Raw genomic sequence first — 23,976 nt, forward strand, 5'->3', positions numbered from 1 at the left:
GCAAAACTTGGGCTTATAAATATCCCCACTGCATCTGTTGAAACTAATCAATATTTGATAATGTTTTTGTATCAATAAATAGAGTTGTGTACAATGTACTCTGCTCTGATGAAGGGATATATGTGCAAAAGAAGGTGTTCGGTCAAAACGGTCTGATATTTCAAATGAAAACATTATTTAATGTCTCCATTCTTTTGTTAATATTGCACGTCTGTCACTGCAAACCAGTCTCTGGCCCATATCTGGCAAGCTGCTCTTTGCAGACTAGAGGTGTGTGAAATTGTTCAGCCAAAACTTTCTTAGCCAAAAAATGAAGATTTGGGTCAACTGAAACATTTTGTGAATTCATGTTGACTTTGGTGAATTGTTTCGGTTGCAGTGGAAAAAAGAAAAAACTCCAGAAATGTCAAAAGGAACTATTTTTTTGACATTTCTGAAATGTCTCATTTTGATTTTTTCCAGGCTAGATTCATATAGCAAAACTGGTGAATGTGCCCCTCTTATAACCATTAGCCCAATACTTAGGGCACTCACCTGGGTTGTGGGAGTCCCAAGTCTGAATCTCCACTCTGGAGCAGGGACTTGAATCCTAACCACTGGACTATCGAGTCACTCTGTCTCTGGCCCAATGACTATTAAAGTATTTCATTTAAAGTAGCACACCTTCAGCAGGAGAGGCTGAGAGATCCACTCCAGAATAGCCTGTGTGGTAGGGCACTCATCTGGGATGGGGAAGATCTGGTTCACGTCCCTGCTCCAAATCAGGCAGAGGAGGGATTTTGAACTTGAGTTTCCTACAGTCAAGGGTGGTGCCCTAACCACTGGGCTAAAGATTATAAGAAGAGCACCACTTCCCTCTCCTCTGGCTGTGAATCTAGCCCTTTCTTTCTTTTCATTTTATTAAAAATACCCAAAAAATTTAGTTCAACCCAAAACAACATTTTTCTAACTTTTTTGATTCACTGAAAATTCTGAAAGTTTGGATTTGGTTCAACCTGAACTGAAAGCTTATTTTGATTTCCTGCCCTCCCCCCTGAACTGTCAAGAGAACTGACAATTCAGTTATGTGCCAAGCTCCAATGCAGATAGACCTCTACATCCGAGGAAGCAGCTTAGGGATCAGCGCCTATTTTCCTTCATTTTTAAAATGAAAGGCAGAGAATAAAATACCATAACAGCCAGACTGTGGAAACAAAACAATCTGCTTTGCACTCTCTAAACTCAGTGTATCCTTCTTGTTATTTTCCCCCCAGGAAAATGAGGCATGAAGGAAAATGGTCTATATTACAGAATGCATTAAAAAAATTAAATAATGCTAGTGGTACACTAATAAAATACATCTTGTAAGTTGATCTATTACCAATGAGGAACTATAGTATATACCAGAGTAGCAGTCTTTATGTGGTTTTGTTTTTGTTTTTTTAAGAAAGTTACCAAATGAGAAGCAATATCAGGCCTTGCTCTTACACTGAGATTTATCATACTCACTAGAGTCAAGGCTCTGCATAAGGAACTGCACCGATGTATCTATCTGCAGAATCCCAGCCCTCATCCATAATACTGACAAAATTCTGCTGTGAGGTGGAACTAAAAGAGAAATAGTATCTCTTAAAAATATGTGGTCAATTTTTTTTAAAAAAAAGGGTGGGGGTGGGAGTCAGAATAAATGAATGCAGAACTGAGTGAAGTTGTGCTCTAACCACTCAAATATCAGGTAGTTCCAAAGTTAGGCCCTGATCCTGCAATACACAGCCCCGCTGCAGATTGGTGTGCTGGCACCAAGTTCAAGTAAAGCCGATGGAAACACAACCCTATCTCTGCCTCACGCATGTCTATTACATTGCAGACTCTTATTAGATGATCACATGCTGTGTCTTGAATAATGCATTGTCATGTTTATTTGTTTCAGAGTAGCAGCCATGTTAGTCTGTATCCACAAAAAGAAAAGGAGTACTTGTGGCACTTTAGAGACTAACAAATTTATTTAAATATGTTTATTTGTGTGTTTTTCCTCCAGCGTGGATATATGTACGTAGCATCTTGTGGAACTTGCCACTCTTTGTTCTTGTGTTTTGGCCTGGGCTAATATTTCTAATATATTTTCAATGCTGACAGTACACCAGTAATGCTAGATGTCGCTCACCATCATTTTAAGCACACTTTCTACAATGCTGCTCTAATAGACGTGAGGCTTAAAATAATGGTGGCAGCCAGTAACTTATCTATGGCTCCCAGTGTTTGAACTGCAGTAGTGCCTGGAGCGCACAGACTAGGTTTGACATGACAGAAGAGGAAGATGAGACAGATGGGTGGGGGAAGGGGAGAGGAAGATGACTTAACAGGAAAGCAGTCAAACTACAGAACATTGTGCAGAGGTCTCTGCTCCCCACCTGCACAGCCAGTGTCAGCTGGTAGGCAGGGTCCTGGCCTTTTGACCTTAATTTTGATATTTCTGTACATCTGAGCATTTTAACATGTAGTCTTAACATTGCACTAACACGATATCTGAAAGGTAACTTCCTAAGGGTACCTTTTTTTAAAAAAAAAAATAGGAATAAAGATGAGGAGGAGAGAGAGCTTTTGTCTTCACTATTAAGAAACTGCTGGTTTGTAAAATATTGCAGTTAGAGCATGTAAATGCCATAATCTGTAATTACTTGGCTAGAGACTCTTTAGGTGCTGCCATCCCTGACTCCAGCTACAGAAGAAAACATGCCCCTTAATCCTATTTGATAATTTGCATTTTAAAAGAATCAGAGCTTAGAATTTCACACCTGGTTAATCACCATTTAACTCCTTGGTACTAGATAATGAATGCTAATGCTGTCTCACCTATATCCAGTTGGGATCCAGGAAGTGGGCAGACTGCTAAAGGACCTCCCCTCAGTCTAAGGGGCAGATCCACAGGTCCGGGATTCCAAATCATTGCAGGGGACAACTAAAGATATAACGGGAATGGGAGTGAGGTCACAGGGTTAAACGAAGGGAACAGGACAGGGACACTGAGCAGAGAACCCCAGACAGCGCCCACTGCTTCTTGAAGGTGTCAAGGGAGCCAGCGGTCGCTGCCCCGAGGAACTCTGCCAAGATACGTGAATGAACTGAGAAGCAGAAATAGGCCTCACGGCCGTAGGAAACCCCATCAGCCAACCTCCTCTCCCTGGTTTTGTAGATGGCCATTTTGGCCAGGGCTAGGAGGAGGTTGACAAGGAGGTCCCGTGACTTTGTGGGGCCATGGATAGGGAGTGCATAGATGAGAAGGTGAGGGGAAAAGTGCAACCAAAAATGTAATAATATATCTAGGAGGAATCGGAATAGGGGCTGCAACCTGGCTGACTCCAGATATAGGTGCGCCAGGGTCTCCCTCAAGCCGCAAAAGGGGCAGGTGTCTGGGAGGGGAGTGAACCATGCCAAGTACACGCCTATGCTCACGGCTCCGTGAAGGAGGTGATGTCCCCGGTGGGCGGCGGGACCAGGGTGGAATATAGGCTGGCCCACCGGGGTGCCTCACCCTCCAGACGTGGCAGGGGGGGTCCTGCCACTTTGTGTTGGGGCGGGATGCGAGGGTGAGGACACGAAGAGTGTGGAGCATGAGCATGTACAGATGTTTCCTTGGCATGGTCCGGAACCGAACCAGCTGATATTCATGCAGCCAGCTCGCGGTAAAGGGGTGGGATAGCTGGGTAGGTCCACCGGGCAGGGACCCGATGAAAAGGTCCTGAGGGCCTGTGGTGTAGGGTGGGCAGGGCACGGCCTCTCTCAGGACCTGGTCGAGGAACCCCGAGCAGTGGGCGGTAAAGCGGCCCTCACCTCCTGAAGTATGCGCCAGGGAGTATGAGGCCTGGAGAGCCCCAGGCGTTGAGTGAGTGTCAGAGGATCCAGCCAGTCTCCCTGGTCGTAGTCCAGGAGGTCTCAGACTCTGGTGACTTTGGCCAGGACCAGCCTCTGGTGCACCGAGGGGGACTCTGCCACCTGCATATGGAGCTGGGGGTTGTGTAGCAGGGGCTCCTCGAGGAGATCCACCTCCTTGGTGGCTGCCACGGACCTGGTCGCCAAGAGCAGTTTCCAGGTCCGGAGGAGGTCCTGGTAGAAGACTGGCAGCCCAGAGAGGTCTTTTGGATGGAGCTAAAGGAGCTGCTGGTCGTATTGGAGCCCTCGAAAGCGGCGCAGGAAGGCATGTGCCAGTACACTCCACGCTGGGCTACCTGCACCATAAAGGAGCCTCTTCAGGGCCTGGAGGCAGAAGACATGGACCTGAGTGTGCAGGCACTTCAGGCCCTGTCCTCCCTCCTCCAGGGGCAGGTGGAGGACCCCTGCAGAGAATCAGTGCAGTCCTGGCCAGAAGAATTCCAGAACGCCTAGATAGTAGCCATTACTATTTGCAACAGCTGCTTTGCATCTTAAAGTAGCACAAAGTAGCCAGAGTTTCTGTGGATCTGGCCTCTCTTCTTTCTCCACAGGAAATGTTTGTGGCAAACATTCCCCTACCCAGTCCCTTCTATTCTTCCTCCGCTTCTGGCTCACCAAACACAGTTTTGTGCTGAAATAACAAAAGATATGGATTAAAATCACTTATTTATTTTGGTGCAGGTATGTGTGTAAATCTGCCCTTAGATTTCTTCCCATCTGCCCTCTGGGTTGTGTGAAGAGCAGAGGATACAGGATGAGGGGTCGCAGAAATATTGGTTCTCCCTGGGGCAGTGCTCTGTGCTTCTCAGAACTGACTGGGTGAAAAATAGTAATTACTTATATCGAGCTTTATCCTCTCAAAGAACTATACAACCTTTCCTGATGAACCCTCATCGTGTGGGGAGGTAGGTATTGTAGAACTATTAACTCCCATTTTACAACTGGGAAACTGGCAGGTTGTGTCAGATCTCAGATTTTTTCAATGCCTAAACCACTAGCAGGGGTTCTATGACAATCTTTGTAGTGGGGGTGCTGAAAGTAGAAGCCAAGTATTTGGTTGTTACTACTTCAAGCCACAGGGTGCTGCAGGTCTCGGTTTGCTCCCTTCCACACCAGTCTCATGTTGGTGTAACACATGGCTAGAAAGGGTTAAACATCCTGCAAAATAAATAACCCTCAAAAGAAATGTGGAGAGAGAATGTTTGTGTTTTTGTGAATTTACATCTGTATGAGTAGGGTCCACAATGTAATCAACAGTCCCTGTCTGTGCTATATTCTGATAATTCAGAGATCAAAAGAACATTCTACCATTTAAGTGAATTGTAAACATGGGATATCTCAGTATTCATCTCTCTTTGAAATGTATTGTGAATGGTGGAGGAACAAACAAATTGCCTTATGCTAAGTACCGGTGATGGACCTTCAAAGTCATGCTAATTACCTTTTGAATGCCAACTTGTCAGAAGACAGGAAATTGTATAAAAGATCCTTGGGTCCTGATTCTGTTCTCTCAGATATGCTTAGGCTTCATCAGGGGAAGTTTGAGTCACAAGACTGAGGTCCCAGTTTTGCTGGTACATCCTGAGTATGATATTTGGATATTGGACTATAATCTGTGAACTATTTTGAAAGAACTCTTTGCAACTACAAAGCTCACCATCTATGCTATGAATCTGAACCTCAATGAATTGAACTCATGTCTGTATGTATATTGATCTTTTAACCATTCTCTCTCTCTCTTGCTCTCTTGTTTTTTAATAAATGTTAGTTTAGTTAATAAGAATTTGGGTAAGATCTGGAATATTCAATAACCTGGGAGGTAATGTGTCCGATCCTTTGGGACTGGTAGAACCTTTTCTTTTATACGATGAAATAAGATTTTCAGAAATCATCATATTTGACTTAGGCACCTGGATGGAGGCCTGAGGCTGGATCACTTTAAGGGAGCTGTGTTGTTTGGACTTCTGAGTAACCAGTGAGATAGTAAAGAAGCTGTTTTATGCTGGTTTGGTAAATCTAAGTATTGGAATATCCACCAGCTTTCTGGGGATTGTCTGCCCCATTCTTTGCAGTTCACCCTAATGGAGTGACCACACCTGGCTTCCCATTAGGCCCCGGTCACAGTGGTGTGGTCATGCTTGGATACACATTACCACAGGTTTTTGAATCAGAACCACACGCTTGTGAAAAATTAATTTTGATATTGGAGAGCTTAAGGGTTAAAAATCAGTTACAGTGAGTGACTCATGATCAAGATTCTGACAGAAAAAGCCTGGAAGAATTGTGCTTAAAGAGGGAGTTGTCATTTAAGAAAAAGGCCTAGAACAGGAACTGAAAAATCTGTTACTAGTTTACTAGTAATTACTAGTGATAAAGAAGCAGACCCACTGAAGATGCTTGCAGTGAGAAACCAGCAGCTAGCACTTGAACAAAGGCAAAAAATAGCTGATCTGGAAGGAAAAGTTGCTGAAAGAAAACGCCTGTGTTTTGACCATGAACAAAGAATGGCACATATTTGATTGCAAGAACTAGAAGTTAAGGCAAAAGTGAAAAACTTAAGCTCCAACTCAAAAGAATAAAGGAACAACAGGAACTGTATCATCCTGAAAAGCCAGCTCCTCTCAACAGCAAAGGTGGGGATAGAATCTATCCAGTTGGTAACAATGTTGGTATGTTGTTTGACTCTAAGCAGTTGTCTGTGTGTAACCAAATATACCCCAACACTGTCACCTTCTATGTAAATGCTTTTACTGTGAGCGCAGGTGGAGGTAACCCCATAACTTGTGCAGAGAATGTAAAAGTCAATGGAAAATGATGTTTAGGGCAAATTACAGCTTCTAACATCACTCTTGTTAAAGCAGATCTTGTCAAAGAGGAAGATTACTTACCAAATAGGAGTGTGAATGTTGTAATCCTCTGTGAGGTTTACTGTAAGTGTGCCTTTAGCCAGAATCCATCTTGAATGGAATGGTGTTAAACATGAAGTTATAGCTGGTGTAAGGAAGCTTATTGCCTAAGGATCTTTTGATTGGGGATGATATTAAAGCTTTGTTTGGTCAGGTTGACATAAATCAGTCACAGGAAAGAAATAATCCTGAACCTGTGTCTGCTAGGGGCAAGGATTTGCCTATGTAGGGTTTCTCTAAATGTTTGTCTGAGGAAAATAGCTGTTTGTGCAAAAAAGCAGTGCATCTGTGGAAGAAATTTCTGAGTGTCTGTCTGGTACCTCACAAGTGAATCTGGCATTAGATAAGGCTCAGGAAGATGTTTCTCTAGAGCAAATTAAAGTTGGTGACCAGGTTAAAGCCCTAACTGAGGAAGGAAGGGGTACATTCTTGGTGAGTGATTAAATTGTTGGCTGGTAAAGCTTGGGAAAGTAAGCCTGACCATGTAAAAGTGATGTGCTTAAAGAAGCTCAGTGTAATACGACACTATTTGTGGAAAACAGCAGTTTATCTGTTAAGGGAGGGAAAGGCAAAGAAGGTTTAGATGAGCGTAGGCAGCCTTCTGAGTTGAAGGCTTTGTCTAATCAGCGGTTTGGGAAGGCAAGGTTAGTGGAACATGAGTATCCCCATATCTTACCTATTATCAGTGTGGAGAATTGTGATGGTGAAGGAAATGTTCCTGTGTCTGTTAGGGGTAATGACTTGCCCATAAAGGGAGCTACACCAATCTCCAAGCAGTTGTCTATGAATAGCCATGTATGCTGGGACAAAGGAAAGGATAACCCAAGCTGTTGGTCTGTTAAAGGGGAATGTTTCTCCAGCTCTTTTCTGTCTGTAAAGCAGACAGAAGAAGCCTGTCAGCCTACGATGGTTGAAAATTTATCAGTTGACCCAAAGTTGATTCTGGATACAACTAAGCCCAAGAAGGAAGTGTTCCTAAGTTTGTAGCTGCTAGGGATGATGACACTGCAACTAGGTTACCATCCAGTTGATGTCCTATATAGCTCCCAGAGACCAAGCGATTCTTGTGCTTCTATTTTGCCTGTTGCTAGTGTGTTGCTGGGTAAAGATATGACAACCTTGTCTGATCAGGGTGATGTGATATACCCAGGGCACAAGGAAAGCATGAAGGTAATTTGACTGTTACCTACTGACAGTGTGGAAACATGGAACAAGGCAGAGAATACTTCTAATCTTGTGACTATGAAGTCCAGCAGGTTACCTGAAAGGGGGTTGTGTGAAAATCCTCCTGATGGGCCAGAGGTGATTCTGGATGTGAGTGAAATTCAGAAGAAGTTTGGTGATTTGTCTGTTGTGCCAAAGTTGGTTCTAGACCTAAATAAAGCTCAGAAGAAATCTGTTGCAGTGCATGATATTGCAAAAGAAAAGGAATTTCGTAGTGAAGTCTTTGAAGTCTGTGAAAAGGAATTGTTTCCAGTGACTCTTAATGGGCCATTGTTGATAGTAAACAGTCTCTCTTCTGAGGAAAGTGTGATGGTGCCTAATGGCCAGAGTCTTTCAAATGTGTATGAATCCAATGGCCTTGCTTCAGAAAGACCCAGTGTGGATAGCTTTGAAAAGATTTCAGATGTAATAAAAAATGTTAGGGAGTTTAAACAGCCCTATAAGCTTAATCAGCTTGTTGGGGAGATGTTGTTGGAACATGAATGTCTCCATGTTGATTCTGTAAATAAGCATTCTGTGACTCAGGTACTGAGAAAAGATCGGGTTACTGGTTTTTCAGCACATAACAGCCTTATAACTGAACCTACAAGGATGCAGAGGAGAGCAAGTAAACTCTCATCTCTAGACAATTTGAATATGATTTCTAATCTCTCAGTGGACTTGACATCTGTTTCCATGTGGAAGCAGAGGTTGGTAATGGAAGGACAAAAGAACCTTGTGTCTAACATGCTAGTGAAAATGGATGGTATCTCTTTAAGACCGAGTCCAGCCTTGGAATCAGTAAATCTTGAGGATCTGAAAACTAGTAAACAGGCTAGTGTCTGTGTTGATGCAAATTACCTGACTGACTAGGGGGAGAAAGACTTGCCCATAGCCCTTAGCAAAGAGGATGTACCCAGCCAGCCAATGGATTCTGTTATTCAAGAGTTCAGATATTGACCCTACTGGATAGGGAGGAAGGGAAGGATTAAACATTGCATATAAAAGCCACAGGTTAACCATAAAACACCAGAACCCCAAGGAAGTGGTTAAACTAAAAGCCTATGTTAAGGAAGACCCTGAGGGTCAAGAAAAAGCTACAAAGGTTCAAAAGGGATATTGAACAATCTGACCTAAAGAATGATTTGCCTAAACAAAAGACTTGGCATAACAAAAACTGATTGTAAATGTACACTTGTAATAAATTTGATGTTAATGCTAATATTAACGTTTGTGACTGTGGTGCTGATGCCAAGAACTGTAAAAATGTAGAATGTGCAGGGTCTATTGGGAAAAACCTTGAACATGTTGGGAGTAATACATAAGAATTCATGTTGTAAAAGCCTTCATGGTTATACTGTTTCATTGACAACACACTTTATGTTAAAAGGCCTGTTGATATTGATATTTTAGTTAGTGCCTGTATCTAATCTTGAAACTGTACACAGCAGAAAAACCACCACAAGCTTGAACTGCTGTGCAAAAGGGGAAACTGAGGTACAACTCCTAACAGCCTTCATGGCTGAATGCCAGAGTAAGTGCTCTCTAAAGAACATTAATGGCTGTGTTAAGTCAACATATAAACCAAACCTTGGAATCACTAAAGTGTTTCACAGAGTGTCGAATAAGTTTTTAACTTGGGCCAAAGCGTGCCTCAGTCATTTGCCTTACAAAGAATTCAGTGTAAACACAAATGATATCAATGTTGGAAGGTCTTAAAGGTGTATCCAGGAGCTCTATTTGCTCCCTTCCACACGTTGGGGGTATGACGCGTGGCTAGAAAGGGTTAAACATCCTGCAAAATAAATAACCCTCAAAAGACATGTGGCGAGAGAATGTTTGTGTTTTTGTGTATTTACATCTGTATGAGTAGGGTCCACAATGTAATCAACAGTCCCTGTCTGTGCTGTATTCTGATAATTCAGAGATCAAAAGAACATCCTAGCATTTAAATGAATTGTAAACACGGGATATCTCAGTATTTATCTCTCTTTGAAATGTATTGTGAATGGTGGAGGAACAAACAAATTGCCTTATGCTAAGTACCGGTGATGGACCTTCAAAGTCATGCTAATTACCTTTTGAATGCCAACTTGTCAGAAGACAGGAAATTGTATAAAAGATCCTTGGGTCCTGATTCTGTTCTCTCAGATATGCTTAACTTTCATCAGGGGAAGTTTGAGTCGCAAGACTGAGGTCCCAGTTATGCTGGTACGTCCTGAGTATGATATTTGGATATTGGACTATAGTCTCTGAACTGTTTCTGAAAGAACTCTTTGCAACTACAAAGCTCACCATCTATGCTATGAATCTGAACCTCAATGAATTGAACTCATGTCTGTATGTATATTGATCTTTCAACCATACCCCCCCTTGTGTTTTTTAATAAATTTTAGTTTAGTTAATAAGAATTGGCTGTAGCATGTATTTGGGTAAGATCTGGAATATTCAATAACCTGGGAGGTAATGTGTCCGATCCTTTTGGGACTGGTAGAACCTTTTCTTTTATATGATGAAATAAGATTTTCAGAAATCATCATATTTGACTTAGGCACCTGGATGGAGGCCTGAGGCTGGATCACTTTAAGGGAACTGTGTTGTTTGGACTTCTGAGTAACCAATGAGGTAACAAAGAAGCTGTTTTATGCTGGTTTGGTAAATCTAAGTATTGGAATATCCACCAGCTTTCTGGGGATTGTCTGCCCCATTCTTTGCAGTTCACCTTAATGGAGTGACCATAGCTGGTGCCCCACTAGGGCCCTGGTTATAGGGGGGCCTAGGAATTTTACTACAAAGCTCACTTAGCTACATTCATATGTACAGTGCAGTCTGGAGTCACATCATAGCTTAGTGTAGCAACGTTGTAACTTCACTTGTACCCAGGCAGACTTTCAAACATGTGTAAGACTTATAACAATTTTTTCTTTAACTTAGCAAAGCATACCCTGCACATTAAGGATTCAGTCTATGCAAAAATTCTTGTTTAAGGATTCTGCTGCTTTTGCTGTTCTGCTACAGTATACGGGTTGTTACCTTTGTCTGCTCCAATAATTCAAGTGTGATGTACGCTGTACAGTCTGTCTTATAGCAGGCTGATTTCTGGAGCGACGTTGGAGCTGATTGGCTGTGTGTAACAGGTCAGATTCATCCTAGGTTCACCTCTAGTGACTTCCATAAAGTTACTGTGCAGTAGGGATGATTTAGCCCAACACCTGTTTCATCTGCTATGTAAAACGCTTTATGTGAGCAATTTTCTCGTAATTTAAGCGGGTATGCTCATGAGAGCTTTGGAAATCTTTTCCTGCTGAAAGATTATTTCCCGGTATGTGTGTCTTTACTATACAGTTAACACGGGCTCTTACTGGGGTTTAGCCCAACCCCCCTACCATCTACACAGAAAAACTTTTTATCCAAGTTTGGAGGATGCTTTAAACACAGGCCAGTTTTGTGTAGAGTTTGCTTTAAGCTGTTCTAAGGCCAAAAATCACAGGCCAATGTCCTTCTCCTCTGCCAGTACCACCTCCTCACCCTCGCAGAGGGGCACCAACAACCTGCAGCTTCACCCTCCATCATGGCCTGGTGCGGAGGTGAGGCCCTGGATGGAAAGAGGGGGTTGGAGAGTGAGCCTGCCCCACACTCACCTCATAGTGGCAGCTCCTGTCTTCTCCGAGCCCGTCTCCCTGCTCTGAGCATTGCAACCTGGCACAAGGAGTTCCAATGCCACTCAGGTTGGCCCAGCCACCCCTCCTTCATGATGGGGGGGGTGGGGACGAAGGGAAAGGGCGGCTGGGCCAAACTTGACTGAGCAGCTCTGTGACCTCGTGTGCTGGGTCACAACACCAGGAGCAGAGCTGGGCCCAGCCCCAGGGACAGAAACCACTACTATGGGATAAGCGTAGGGAGGGCTCGCTTTCCAATACCCTTCTCCTCCTCTGGGCCTCCTCTCCACACTGGGCCTGTGACCCACCTAGAACCTTTTCATAACCCTCCATTCGGGAAACACTGGGTTAGAATCCAGGCTCAGCTTTAACTTGTGTTGGAACCTGCCCACTTTGCCGCTAGGATGCCGGCAAAATCACTGGAGAACTAATAGTGCCTCAGTGCCCTTTCCACAGTTCTCCCTGAACAACCAACAGATTTTCCTGCAGTTGACTGGGAAAGAATCCTAGAGCATTTCAGCACAAAGAAGCATGGAATATGCCCACAGACACACAGGGGCAAGTTCAGAAATGATGCACACACAGTTATATGGAGAGGTTTTTCAGTAGGGATGCCACACTGGTTGGTTTGTTGCAAGGTTGCTTTTTTTTTCTGGGAGCTAAATTCTGTCTTTGTTTTGGGGGTCTGTGTATGTAACACAACTACATAATCTTAAGTGATAAACTGATAAAAAGGCAGATCACATTTTTGGTCTACCACTGTTGTTCTGATTATGTTTAAATAGTTTTCACGTGATTAATTTGAGCAGGAAATAATGTGTATATGTATTCCCATTGTTTCACTTTATGATATGGTGCACTTAGTTTAAGATTTAAAATATAAAGACACTTTTTTTTCCCCAAAAAGATACCAACTCGTATATGATCTGTTCAACTCTCGCTAAAATCAATGGGGAGGTTTCCACAGAAGCCTGGATTGGGCTCAGAGGCCCTGATCCTTCAAAAATGTACACATTCCGACCCTTATGTGAGTAGTCCCATTTAAGTCAGTGCATAAATGTTTGCAGGATTCGGGCCACAGTGGGTAGACTTGGACATGGAAAAAAACATTTCGGGGTCTGATCATGAGTGATTACTAAACACTACCAAATTCACGGGCCATTTTGGTCATTTCACGGTCATAGGATTTTAAAAATAGTAAACTTCATGATTTCAGCAATTTAAATATGAAATGTCACGGTGTTGTAATTGTAGGGCTCCTGACCCAAAAAGGAGCTGTGTGTGGGGGGCGGCAGGCGGTCGCAAGGCTATTGTAGGGGCGGTTGAGGTACTGCTACCCTTACTTCTGTGCTGCTGGGCAGTGGCGCTGCCTTCAGAGCTGGGCGGCTGGAGAGCGGCGGCTGCTGGCCGGGAGCCCAGCTCTCAAGGCAGAGCTGCCGCCAGTAGCAGCACAGAAGTAAGGACGGCCTGGTATGGTACTGCCACCCTCACTTCTGCGCTGCTGCCTGCGGAACTGGGCCCTCAGTCAGCAACCACCACTCTCCGGCCACTCAGCTCCGAAGGCAGCAGCAGCGCAGAAGTCAGGGTGGCATGATACGGTGTTATCACCCTGACTTCTGCGCTGCTGCTGGTGGGGCGCCGCTGCTTTCCGACCACCCAGCTCTGAAGGCAGTGCAGAAGTCCAGGGTGGCAATACTGCGACCTCTCACCCCTGCAACTCTCTTGTGGGTAAGGACCCCCAATTTGAAAAATGCTGGTTTCCCTGTGAAATCTTTATAGTAGGGTAAAAGCACACAAGACCGGATTTCATGGGGGAAGACCAGATTTCACGGTCCGTGACGTGTTTTTCATGGTCATGAATTTGGTGATTACACGATCCTAGCTTTGCTTTCCCTGTGCAGCCAGATGGGTACATTGGTTGCAGTGTTCACATCAATAAGAAATTTCAAGTATGCTGCAAGATCTATGTGGGCGGTTTGCTTAAGAGCCAGCCACATGCTTCTGTAGGAACGATCGATGACCCTGTGCTGCACCTGGTAACTGCACGTGTCTTAGAATGGACTGTGCTCTTTACACCTAAGGCATGAACAAAGCAACCTCTGTCAGCACACGGTGCACGGAAGCTGGTTCGGTTTCTAGCATACTGTTGGAAAACTGATCCAACAAAATCTGCTTGCATGGATCTTGATGCTGCAGTGTGTTGCACCCTAAAAGCTGCTGCTGCCGCCTTCATATTCATGATCTTCACACACTGGAATAATAAACATCTATTTCCATTCTCAGAGAACTAGAACTACTAGTCCAGGAAATGACTGGTTTTGTAACAGTGACAATAATTTCATCTGAGAAATGTTTTTAATTTCAGTTGTATAAATAAATGTAATTAGTGTTTCTGTCTGAATCTGGTGGGTTTTTGTTTGTTTTTGTTTTTTAAACGGAGTTTTCGATAGTAGATTCAATTTTTCTAGAATGGGAAATGGTCCTAATTTCTTGGAAGTTTTATTTTTTATTTTTTTAAAGTTCTAGGTTTCTCATCCATACACAGGTTTAGCAAAAGAAAAGAGACATCTTTTCTGCATTAAGACTGATATTCACAATTACTCCAGCTGTTAAATGGTGGTTTGTTTTTTTTTTAAATGCTTCCCTCAGGGTCTCCCAGAAACTAAGTTTTGAGTCTGTTCTTTTGGGATTTCGTCCCTCTCATTCTTACAGTTCTTATCTTTTACCAATTAAATCTTGCAACTGTTTTGTTTGATCTTTTTTCCCTTTTCTCCATGGCTGAAAATGTTGTGTGGTTTGTTTCTCGTACCACTTGGGTCAGATTAAGAGGCAGAAGTGTGCTTAGTGCCTGAAGACCATTTAAGAAACTTTTCTGTACAAATTGTAGTCTGTGCAAAAAGATTTACCCATGCAAATGGAGTAGTTAGATATTCTAGGGAAACAACTAAAAAAATGTTGACACCTTGTAGTCTTTCGAAAGCTATGTTAAAAGCAACCAATTAAAAACATATATTGCATTAAAATCCATGTGAAGTCTAGGCTTTAGTTTAGTTTATAATCTGTTTTAAATTGCAGGCTTTTAACATTTCTTTTGAAAGCCATATAGGTGACATTTTTAGCTATTCTAAAATCCAGTACTCATCATTCTAAAATATTTTTTTTTCTATTTTTAATAGGTCATCACACAACGAACTAGAAAAACATAGGTAAGTCATGAAAAGAAAGTGAAATTATCTAGAAAAAGCATCGTAGATGTTAGGACGACCATGTATAGACAGGGATATGGTGTTAGAATGGTGTCCTGAATGAACCATCTAAACTTATAGTTGATTAATACTGTACTTATAGAAGTATAACTTTAATTTTAATGATGTTATTAAAGAAATTGATTCCCCTAGTTGTTTGCTAGCAAACCTTTAGAGTTATTAATACAATAGAAATTGAGTTATCATGATTAAGCTGCATGAATTTGGGGCTAGGGGAGAAGTATGAAATGCAGAATTACTTTACTGTTTAACAACACTTAAAGTAAACTTATGTGTCACAGAGGAAGGATTTAGTCTTGCAACTCCCACTCTATATAAACTGGTGCAAACAAATTTCCCATTAACTCAGCTTCCTTGTAGAGACAGCAGGGTCCATCCAGAGGATTATGTTCAGGGCTGGAAACCAGGGCTAGAAGTGTCTGCAACACTTTGAAAAACTATTACACCTCTACCCCGATATAGTGCGGTCCTCGGGAGACAAAAAATCTCACCGCGTTATAGGTGAGACTGCGTTATATTGAACTTGCTTTGGCCCCCCCATTCCTTGTTCCCTGACTGCCCCCTCCAGAGACCCCCCCCGTCCCTAATCACCACCAGGACCCCACCCCCTACCCAACCCCCCGCTACCTGTTCCTTGACTGCTCGGACCCCTATCCACACCCTCCGCCCCCTGACAGGCACTCACTGGCAGCGGCGGGAAGCGGAGCAACGTGCTCCACTATGCCACCTCCCAGCCGCAGCGCTCCGCTTCCCCCCGCTGGTGAGTGTGGGGAGGTTGGGGAAAGGATGCCCCCCGTCCTCAGCTGTAGCTGGAAGCCGAGCGACGCAGCTGGGAGCTGGCGGAGTGGAGTGGTCTGGGGCCAGGCTGCTCTGCTTCCACCGCTGCCGGTGAGTGCGGAGAGGATCCCTTCCCCCAAGCCCCCTCCCCCGAGCAGCGTGGCTGGGACTGGGCAAGGGGAGCGGGCTGCTCCCGGCTCCCCGCTAATCCCCCGGGCCACTCTGGGACTGCGGAGCCACCCAAAGTGCCCCCCACACAGCTCCTGCCTCCCAGACCCTGCGGGGGGAAGCCCCTGACCGCCCCTGAGACCCTCTGCCCCTTATCCAACCCCCGGCCCACACCCTTAACGTGCTGCTCAGAGCAGCATGTTGGAGCTTTACTGCGTTGTATGCAAACCCGCGTTATATCTGATCGCGTTATATCGGGGTAGAGGTGTATTTATTAATTAAAGAAGTTCACAAAACCCTTTAGGCCCAGAATTTTAAATAGACTCTTCATAACGATTGTAACAACTACACAAGTGCACAATTTTGGGGTTTGGACTCTATAGAAAAAAGAGGCCATGGATCCTAAGGCAGTTACTGGAGCTGAGGACAATGTATGCAAACAAACTATGGCAGTATAGAATAGGTGACAAGTATGGCTCATGAAATTATGCACACAGATTTGATGCATTCTTCAGACTACGTGAAGGGTGATTGATAGTTACTCTTACTGTGTTGCATCCAAAGGGAAGGGTGATATTTGTAATGTTGACATTTTCTTCCTGTCCTATCCCAAAATAGGCCAAAGTACCTTAATCACAATTTCTTTATTAAAGTTCCTGTCCCTGTGCTTTCACCTTGTTGTTTTTTTCCTCCTTCTTGTCTTTTGATCTTCCATTCAATCTCTTAGTACCCTTCCTTGCTCTATCACTACCAATCTGTCCATCTTTACTGAGTATCCGTTTTCCCCCATTCCTCTTTTATTATCTCAGCATGTAGTTTCCTATTTCTCCCTCTGTTCTAGTCCTGAGCACATTTAAGCAGCACGGGCTGGGGGAGGCATTAGCACTGCATGCAGGTGCAGGAAAGGAGTGATGTTTTTTTTTATATGTATATAATCACATTTCAGTTTCTCACTTTGAGTTCTGCAATGTGTCTTTTCACATGCATGTCAATAGTACTTGCCACTGTGGCATTTTCTCTCTGCAGTTTACTTATTTTCACATTGGAACTTGAAGATATAGCTTCTAATTGCATTCAGTTAAGAATATTTAATTGTAGTTACATACTGCAGGTTCTAAAGTTAAACTGTAGTTAAAGCCAAATTTTCAGATAGCCTTAATCCAGCCTGCAAACATGAATGTGTAAAATTAAGAACATAAGAATGGCCATACTGGGTCAGAATCAATAGTCCATCTAGCCCAGTAACTTGTCTTCTCACAGTGACCAATGCCAGATGCTTCTGGCAGTTGGAGATTTAGGGACACCCAGAACATGGGGTTGCACGCCTGACCATTTTGGCTATCTGCCATGAATTTATCTAATTTTTTTTTAACCCAGTTATACTTTTGGCCTTCGCATCATCTCCATGGTAACAGGTTCTGTGGGTTGACTCTGTGTTGTGTGAAGAAGTACCTACTTACGTTTGTTTTAAACCTACTGCCTGTTAATTTTGTCAGGTGTCCCCTAGTTCTTGTGTTATATGAAGGGATAAAATAATGTTTCCCTATTCACTTTCTTTACACCATTCATGATTTTATCCCCCAGTCATCTCTTTTTCTACAATGAACAGTTCCAATCTTGTTAATCTCTTTTTATGTGAAAGCTATTCCTTCCCCCTAATAATTTGTTGCCCTTCTCTAAACATTTTCCAATTCTAATATATATATATTTTTAGATGTGGCAAAAGGCGTGGGCATCCCATGGATTTATATACTGGCCTTATGATATTTTCTGTCTTATTATCTATCCCTTTCCTAATGGTTCTTAACATTGTTAGCTTTTTTGACTGCCCCTGCATGTTGAGTGGATGTTTCCAAGGAACTAACCACGAAGACTCCAAGATCTCTTTCTTGAGTGGTAAATCTAATGATTAATGACCCAATAATTTTGTATGTATAGTTGGGATTTTATTTCTAGTGTACATTACTTTGCATTTATTAACAATGAATTTCATCTGCCGTTTTGTCACCAGTCACATAGTTTAGTGAGATCCCTTTGTAACTCTTCACAGTCAGTTTTGGAGTTAACTGTCTTGAGTAATTTTGTATCATGTGCAAACTTTGCCATCTCTAGGTACCTAAACTCACTCAGTGCTTACATTTTAGGGGAAATAAACGTTTACTCAATGCCTATGTTCCTGCTTCTGGACATGAGCACCGCTGCCTCGCTCTAGGTGACTGGGTGCCTATCTGCCGCCTAAGCCCCAGAGCAATTCATGAATGGGGATAGATGTGCTCAGAGGCTGCCTACTGGATTGGGTCCCATTCAGAATCTGGCCGGAGGAGGAAGTGACGGTGCTCACCTTAAAACTTGTAGTCCAGTGATTAGAACATTCGCTGGGATGTGGGCGGCATCTCTTTTTGGCCCAGTGATTGTTTTTATCCACAGTCACTGGGCTGGAGAGAGCTAAAGAGGGAATGACTCTGTAGCCCAGTGGTTATGGCACCCACCTGGGAGGTGGGAGACCCAGGATCCCCTGCCCCAATCACGCTTTCATTGTTTATCCACAGTGGAACAGCTTCAACAGGAGAGACCTAGCGAAGCCCACATCAGAATATCCCATAACCCAGTGGTTAGAGCCCTGCTTCTGAGTGGTGTGGGAGACCCCTGTTCAAATTCCTTCTCACCCACCAGCAAAGAGGGGAACTGAGTCTCTAAAAGTTATAAGGTGGGCACCCCCCTCCTCCTCTGCCATTTCATCCTTCAAGAAATGTCTTCGGCACGTAAGCCTGTAGGCGGCAGGTTCCTGTTTGTAGAACACTAACAAGAGATAAGCGCCTCCCTGCAGCCCTGACTTAAGTGCTAGTCTCTGAGAGAGGGGCAGGGCTTTGCAACACCCTGACTGTAAGAATTTCCCATTGGCTAGCTTAGGCGGCTCCTGACCTCGTGTGCTGACTTCTGTTGATTGCATTCTAAGGTGCCCGTCTCTCTCCATTCATTGTATAGGGAGCCTGGGCGCCTGACTCGGCTTTGTGGATCACAGTGTTGTTCCTGTGTTTTTTCCACTTGCCTAAAAGTTCCGTGTTACAATGTCTAAGTCCCTTTGTGAATCCAGGCCCTAGAAATCTGGAGTAGAGTCTAGTCTTGTACATCATCAACAGAACTGTTTATTAAATTGCAGTCAGTTACAGCTTTGGAAACCTACAAAGAGCAACGGGTTTACCCAGGTGTCAGGTGTCATGCGGGGCATCATTTGAAGATCATGAGCGTTCACAAGTATAACAAAAGGTCGAATTTGGCCTGCGAATCCTTAATAGTGATAATGGCATGAGAAATCTAGAACCCAGGTTGAGTTTTCAGGGCTGACCATTAGAAATGCTTCTTTTTTTTAAATTGTATACTGAGCACAGAATCCATGATGGACAATAAACATGGAATTCCATAGTGCCTTTTCTTACAGTCTGCTTTCAGTGTGTATCCAAAGGGATCAACTTAAGTTTCAACCTTCAGTTTATTGTAGATTGAACTGGGGCCTCAATTGCAGGAGTAATAATCCTTTTCTGAACAGTGAAGCTTTACCTTCAAATTTTTTTTTTGGTGTAGAAAGACTGGAAGGATGGCCTTCTTCCCAAATTAAGCTCTCTACTTACTAAGCATTGTACAGTGTATATGTCCCTGTTGCAGCTTATGAAATATTACCCTTTTTCATTCTCGTTGGCTGGGACTTGTGCATAAAAATCTGTGTCTTAAATTTATTGCACAAAATTCTTTCGGGGTCAGTTAATTTTTAATCTGCTTTTTCCCCCCCTGAAGCAGATATGGTGGTTTAGCTTGTTGCAGACTGGTTATCCAAATCTGCTCTCAGTTTTAGGGAATTCAATGGGAGTTACGTATGCCATCTGAGAGCAGAATTGGGCCTGCTGTGTTGTGAAATATGCAGTTCGGGTTCCAGAAATAGTGCTAAATGTGAACATTTAACCTAGCAGATAATAAACAATGCTAGTGAAAAGCATAATGCTATCTCTTCATAGCAGTCTAAATTGGATCAGTTCTTTCAATGCTTTTGATCCAGGTAAAGCATCATTTTTTGGCAAGTTGTATTTTTTTTGGTTATTTTGTTTGCATTTTGTTTTGTTTTTTAATAGATTAAACTGAACTTTGTAGGTATATATATTTTATAGCTGGAGACCAAGCCCTATTAGACAGCAATAGAAGGCTTCCAGGGAGTTTGTTGGGTTTTTTTTTTTTTTTTAGTGTTAAATAGTTACTTTTTCCCTACGCTTACATACATATCACTGTAGCCCACAGCCTGCCGCTCTGGAGACCAAACAATGACAATTATATCATACACAGGAGTGCAACCCAGAAATATACCCTACAATCAATGGCCACAATTATTAAAAAGGGATGTGCAAGAGGGGACTGGCCCTTGGGATGCATATATATATGTCCTAGTTTGTCCGCTCTGGCCCTTGGACCTCTTAAAGCTGGGAGCTGAGTTGCAGATCACATGCTTGCTTTCCTAGATGGGATATAATTGCTCACTGTAAATTCCATTGGGAGGGTGGGGGTAAACACCAGGGAGGGAGAAGAGCTATTTAAATTAAAGGATGATGGTTGCACAAAAACAAATGGGTATAAAAGGCCCAGGAATAAATTTTAAGTTGGAAACTAGAAGGTTTCTAACTATCAGAGGGGTGGAATAACCCCCTCCCCCATAGGAATGATGGGGGCAAATAATCTTAACTAGTTTTAAAATGGAGCTTGATAAGTTTATGATCCAGATTATATGATGGGGGTGCCTGGGGATTTCAGGGGACTCAATGATCCAGGCGGTTCCTTTCAGTCCTTTGTCCCTATGTAGTCATGTGCTGCATAGGAAATCACATATTAAGCTTCCTGCCTCTTCGGCAGAGAAGGGAGATCCTAAGGTCAGGGAAACAACTGGGAGGGGGCTCTCTGAACCTGCTCGGCAAAAAGCCTAAGAGGGAGGCATGCAGGAAGCAGGAACTGGCTAGGGGGAAGCCTTGGCTGTGAGTTCCTGGAAGGACTTTAAGAACTGTGAATAGTGATTGGGAAGAGCTACTACAGGGGAAGGGTGTGTCCTTTCCCATCCTAGATGGGGGAAACTAGGCTACCCTAAGGGGAAGGGTATGTTCTTCCCCCTTCTGGCTGGCCAAAGCCTCTGGGGGATTAGTGCCCAGTGTGTTTCAGTTGCTTTTGTTTTGTGACCATTTTGTGGGTGGTCCAAGTTATGCTCTGTGACATACCCAGGGTACAGTCCAGACTAATGAGTAGCTGTGTCACCTCTGCCCTCTAACCTGGGGTGCCCTTTATGCTGCTTTGCTGCTATCGCCTGCCGTCTGGACAGCTCACAAACAGCCTCCAGCATGAAAGTCGCTCCCAGCGATGTCTGTCTGTGTGCTGCAGCCAACCAGCCACACCTTGGCTCTTACTAGCCTTGGTTATATTGCATGGTGACTCCATGAACCCAGCATACTTCAGAAATGTATGTCCTTTACTGCTGGACAATACAAGTTTATACAATATCGGTCATTTTATGAAAGAACAAGGAGCAATGGTCTCAAGTTGCAGTGTGGGAGGTCTAGGTTGGATATTAGGAAACACTATTTCCCTAGGAGGGTGGTGAAGGACTGGAATGGGTTACCTAGGGAGGTGGTGGAATCTCTATCCCTAGAGGTTTTTAAGCCCTGGCTGGGATGATTTAGTTAGTGTTGGTCCAGCCTTGAGCAGTGGGTTGGACTCGATGACCTCCTGAGGTCTCTTCCAACCCTGATCTTCTATGATTCTATGAACAGAAATGTGATACACATAGCTAGTTACCCCAAATGGAGTTTCCCAAACACTTCAATTCAAACCCACCAGATTAGATATAACAATAAAACAAGTTTATTAACTACAAAGACAAAGATTTTTTTGAGTGCAAGAAATGAGGCACAAAGGCCAGAAATGGTTACAGTAAAAATAAAGATAAACTGCAACTGTTAAATTCAAAGCAAAGTTTTTCTCACCACACATTCTCAGCAGTCTGACTAAACTTCTTGGGTCAGGACCCCTTCAATAGTTACTTCCTTTGTTCCTTCTGATGCAGTAAATCAATAGGCAGAGAGAGAGGAGGGTGTCCTTTGGGGTGTCTGCCACTTCTTTTTGTAGTCGTGCCCCCACTCTGAAAAGCATTTCCCCCTGGGAGCAACGTGACAGGCAGTTTGTATGGAAGGGAACTCCATGCTGTATCTTTGCTAAGATTACTCCTGGGGGAATTCTGCGCCACTGCACACATGCAGAATTCATGTCCCCCGTGGATTTCTTTGCTTCCCTGCAGAAAAATGACTTCTGACGGGGAAGTGAAGGGAAGCTGCAAAAGTGGTCACCCACCCCTCCCAGCAGTGTAGTCATGTCATTTTGGGTACCCAGAGCAGCTGGTGGAGAGGTAAATCACTGGGGTAAGGGGGGGCTGGGGATGCCCTGATTAGTGGCTCCTACCCTGCGGTGGGCTCAGCTGCTAGTCCCAGCTGGGCTGAGGGTGGGGGATGTTGTGACTTCCTATTTCCCTGCAAGAAAGGGCTGGGTCCAGGGTCAGGGCCAACCCCAGAAACCTCCCCTAGCTGCAGGGAGCTTCACCCCCCCCCTCATTTCCTGCCCACATTGCTCCTCAGCCACAGGGGAAGGGATCACTGTATTAATTAATTGCGTTTGGTTAATCTCACTGTTAAACAATAGAATACCAATTGAAATTTATTAAATATTTTGGATGTTTTTCTACATTTTCAAATATATTGATTTCTGTTACAACACAGAATACAAAGTGTACACTGCTCACTTTTTATATTATTACAAAAATTTGCAATCTAAAAATAAAAAATAGTATTTTTCAATTCACCTCATACAAGTACTGTAGTGCAATCTCGTTATTGTGAAAGTGTAATTTACAAAGGTAGATTTTTTTTTTAAATAACTGCATTCAAAAACAAAACAATGTAAAACTTTAGCGCCTACAAGTCCACTCAGTTCTACTTCTTGTTCAGCCAATTGCTAAGATAAACAAGTTTGTTTTCATATACAGGAGATACTGCTGCCTGCTTCTTATTTACGTCACCTGAAATTGAGAACAGGCTTTCACATGGCACTTTTGTAGCAGTGTTGCAAGGTATTTACATGCCAGATATGCTAAACATTTGTTTGCCCCTTCATGTTTCCATGCTGATGATGCTCGTTAAAAAAACCCAACCCATTAATCTATGTCTCCTGTTCTGTTTACCCATATTCTGCCATATATTTCATGTTATAGCAGTCTTGGATGATGACCTAGCACATGTTTGTTTTAAGAACACTTTTTCACAGCAGATTTCACAAAATGCAAAGAAGGAACCAATGTGAGATTTCTAAAAACAGCTACATCACTCGACCCAAGGTTTAAGAATCTGAAGTGCCATCTAAAATCTGAGAGGGACGAGGTGTGGAGCATGCTTTCAGAAGTCTTAAAAGAGAAAAACTCAGATGTGGAAACTATAGAACCCGAACCACCAAAAAAAATCAACCTTCTACTGGTGGCATCTGACTCAGATGATGAAAATGAACATGCGTTGGTCTGTTCTGCTTTGGATTGTTATCGAGCAGAACGCATCATCAGCATGTACCCATGTTGTCTGGAATGGTGGTTGAAGCATGAAGGCACATATGAATCTTTAGCACATCTGGCACATAAATATCTTGCGACACCAGCTACAACAGAGCCATGCAAATGACTGTTCTCACTTTAAGATGACATTGTAAACAAGAAGCTGGCAGCATTATCTCCTACAAATGTAAACAAACTTGTTTGTCTGAGCTATTGGCTGAGTGGACTTTGTTTTATTTTTGAATGCAGTTATTTTTTTGTACATAATTGTACATTTGTAAGTTCAACTTACATGATAAAGAGATTGCCCTGGCAGTACTTGTAAAAAACAAAAATAGTATTTTTCAGTTCACTAATACAATGCAAATATTTGTAATCAAAAATATATATATATATAAAGTGAGCGCTGTACACTTTGTATTCTGTATTGTAATTGAAATCAATATGTTTGAAAATGTAGAAAACATCCA

General features: G+C 43.1%; 1 protein-coding gene across 2 annotated transcripts in view; it reads left to right on the forward strand.

The window, feature by feature from the left end:
• MXD4 (MAX dimerization protein 4) overlaps nt 1-23,976 on the forward strand; it is a 56,320-nt gene that overhangs the window by 5,241 nt on the left and 27,103 nt on the right. For both annotated transcript variants that reach the window (XM_073342728.2, XM_073342727.2), the window contains exon 3: nt 14,854-14,883. In XM_073342728.2, coding sequence (XP_073198829.1) covers nt 14,854-14,883 — 30 coding nt within the window. The remainder of the gene's footprint in view (nt 1-14,853; nt 14,884-23,976) is intronic.

Source organism: Lepidochelys kempii, chromosome 4, assembly GCF_965140285.1.
Source record: "Lepidochelys kempii isolate rLepKem1 chromosome 4, rLepKem1.hap1, whole genome shotgun sequence".
Lineage (NCBI taxonomy): Eukaryota > Metazoa > Chordata > Testudines > Cheloniidae > Lepidochelys > Lepidochelys kempii.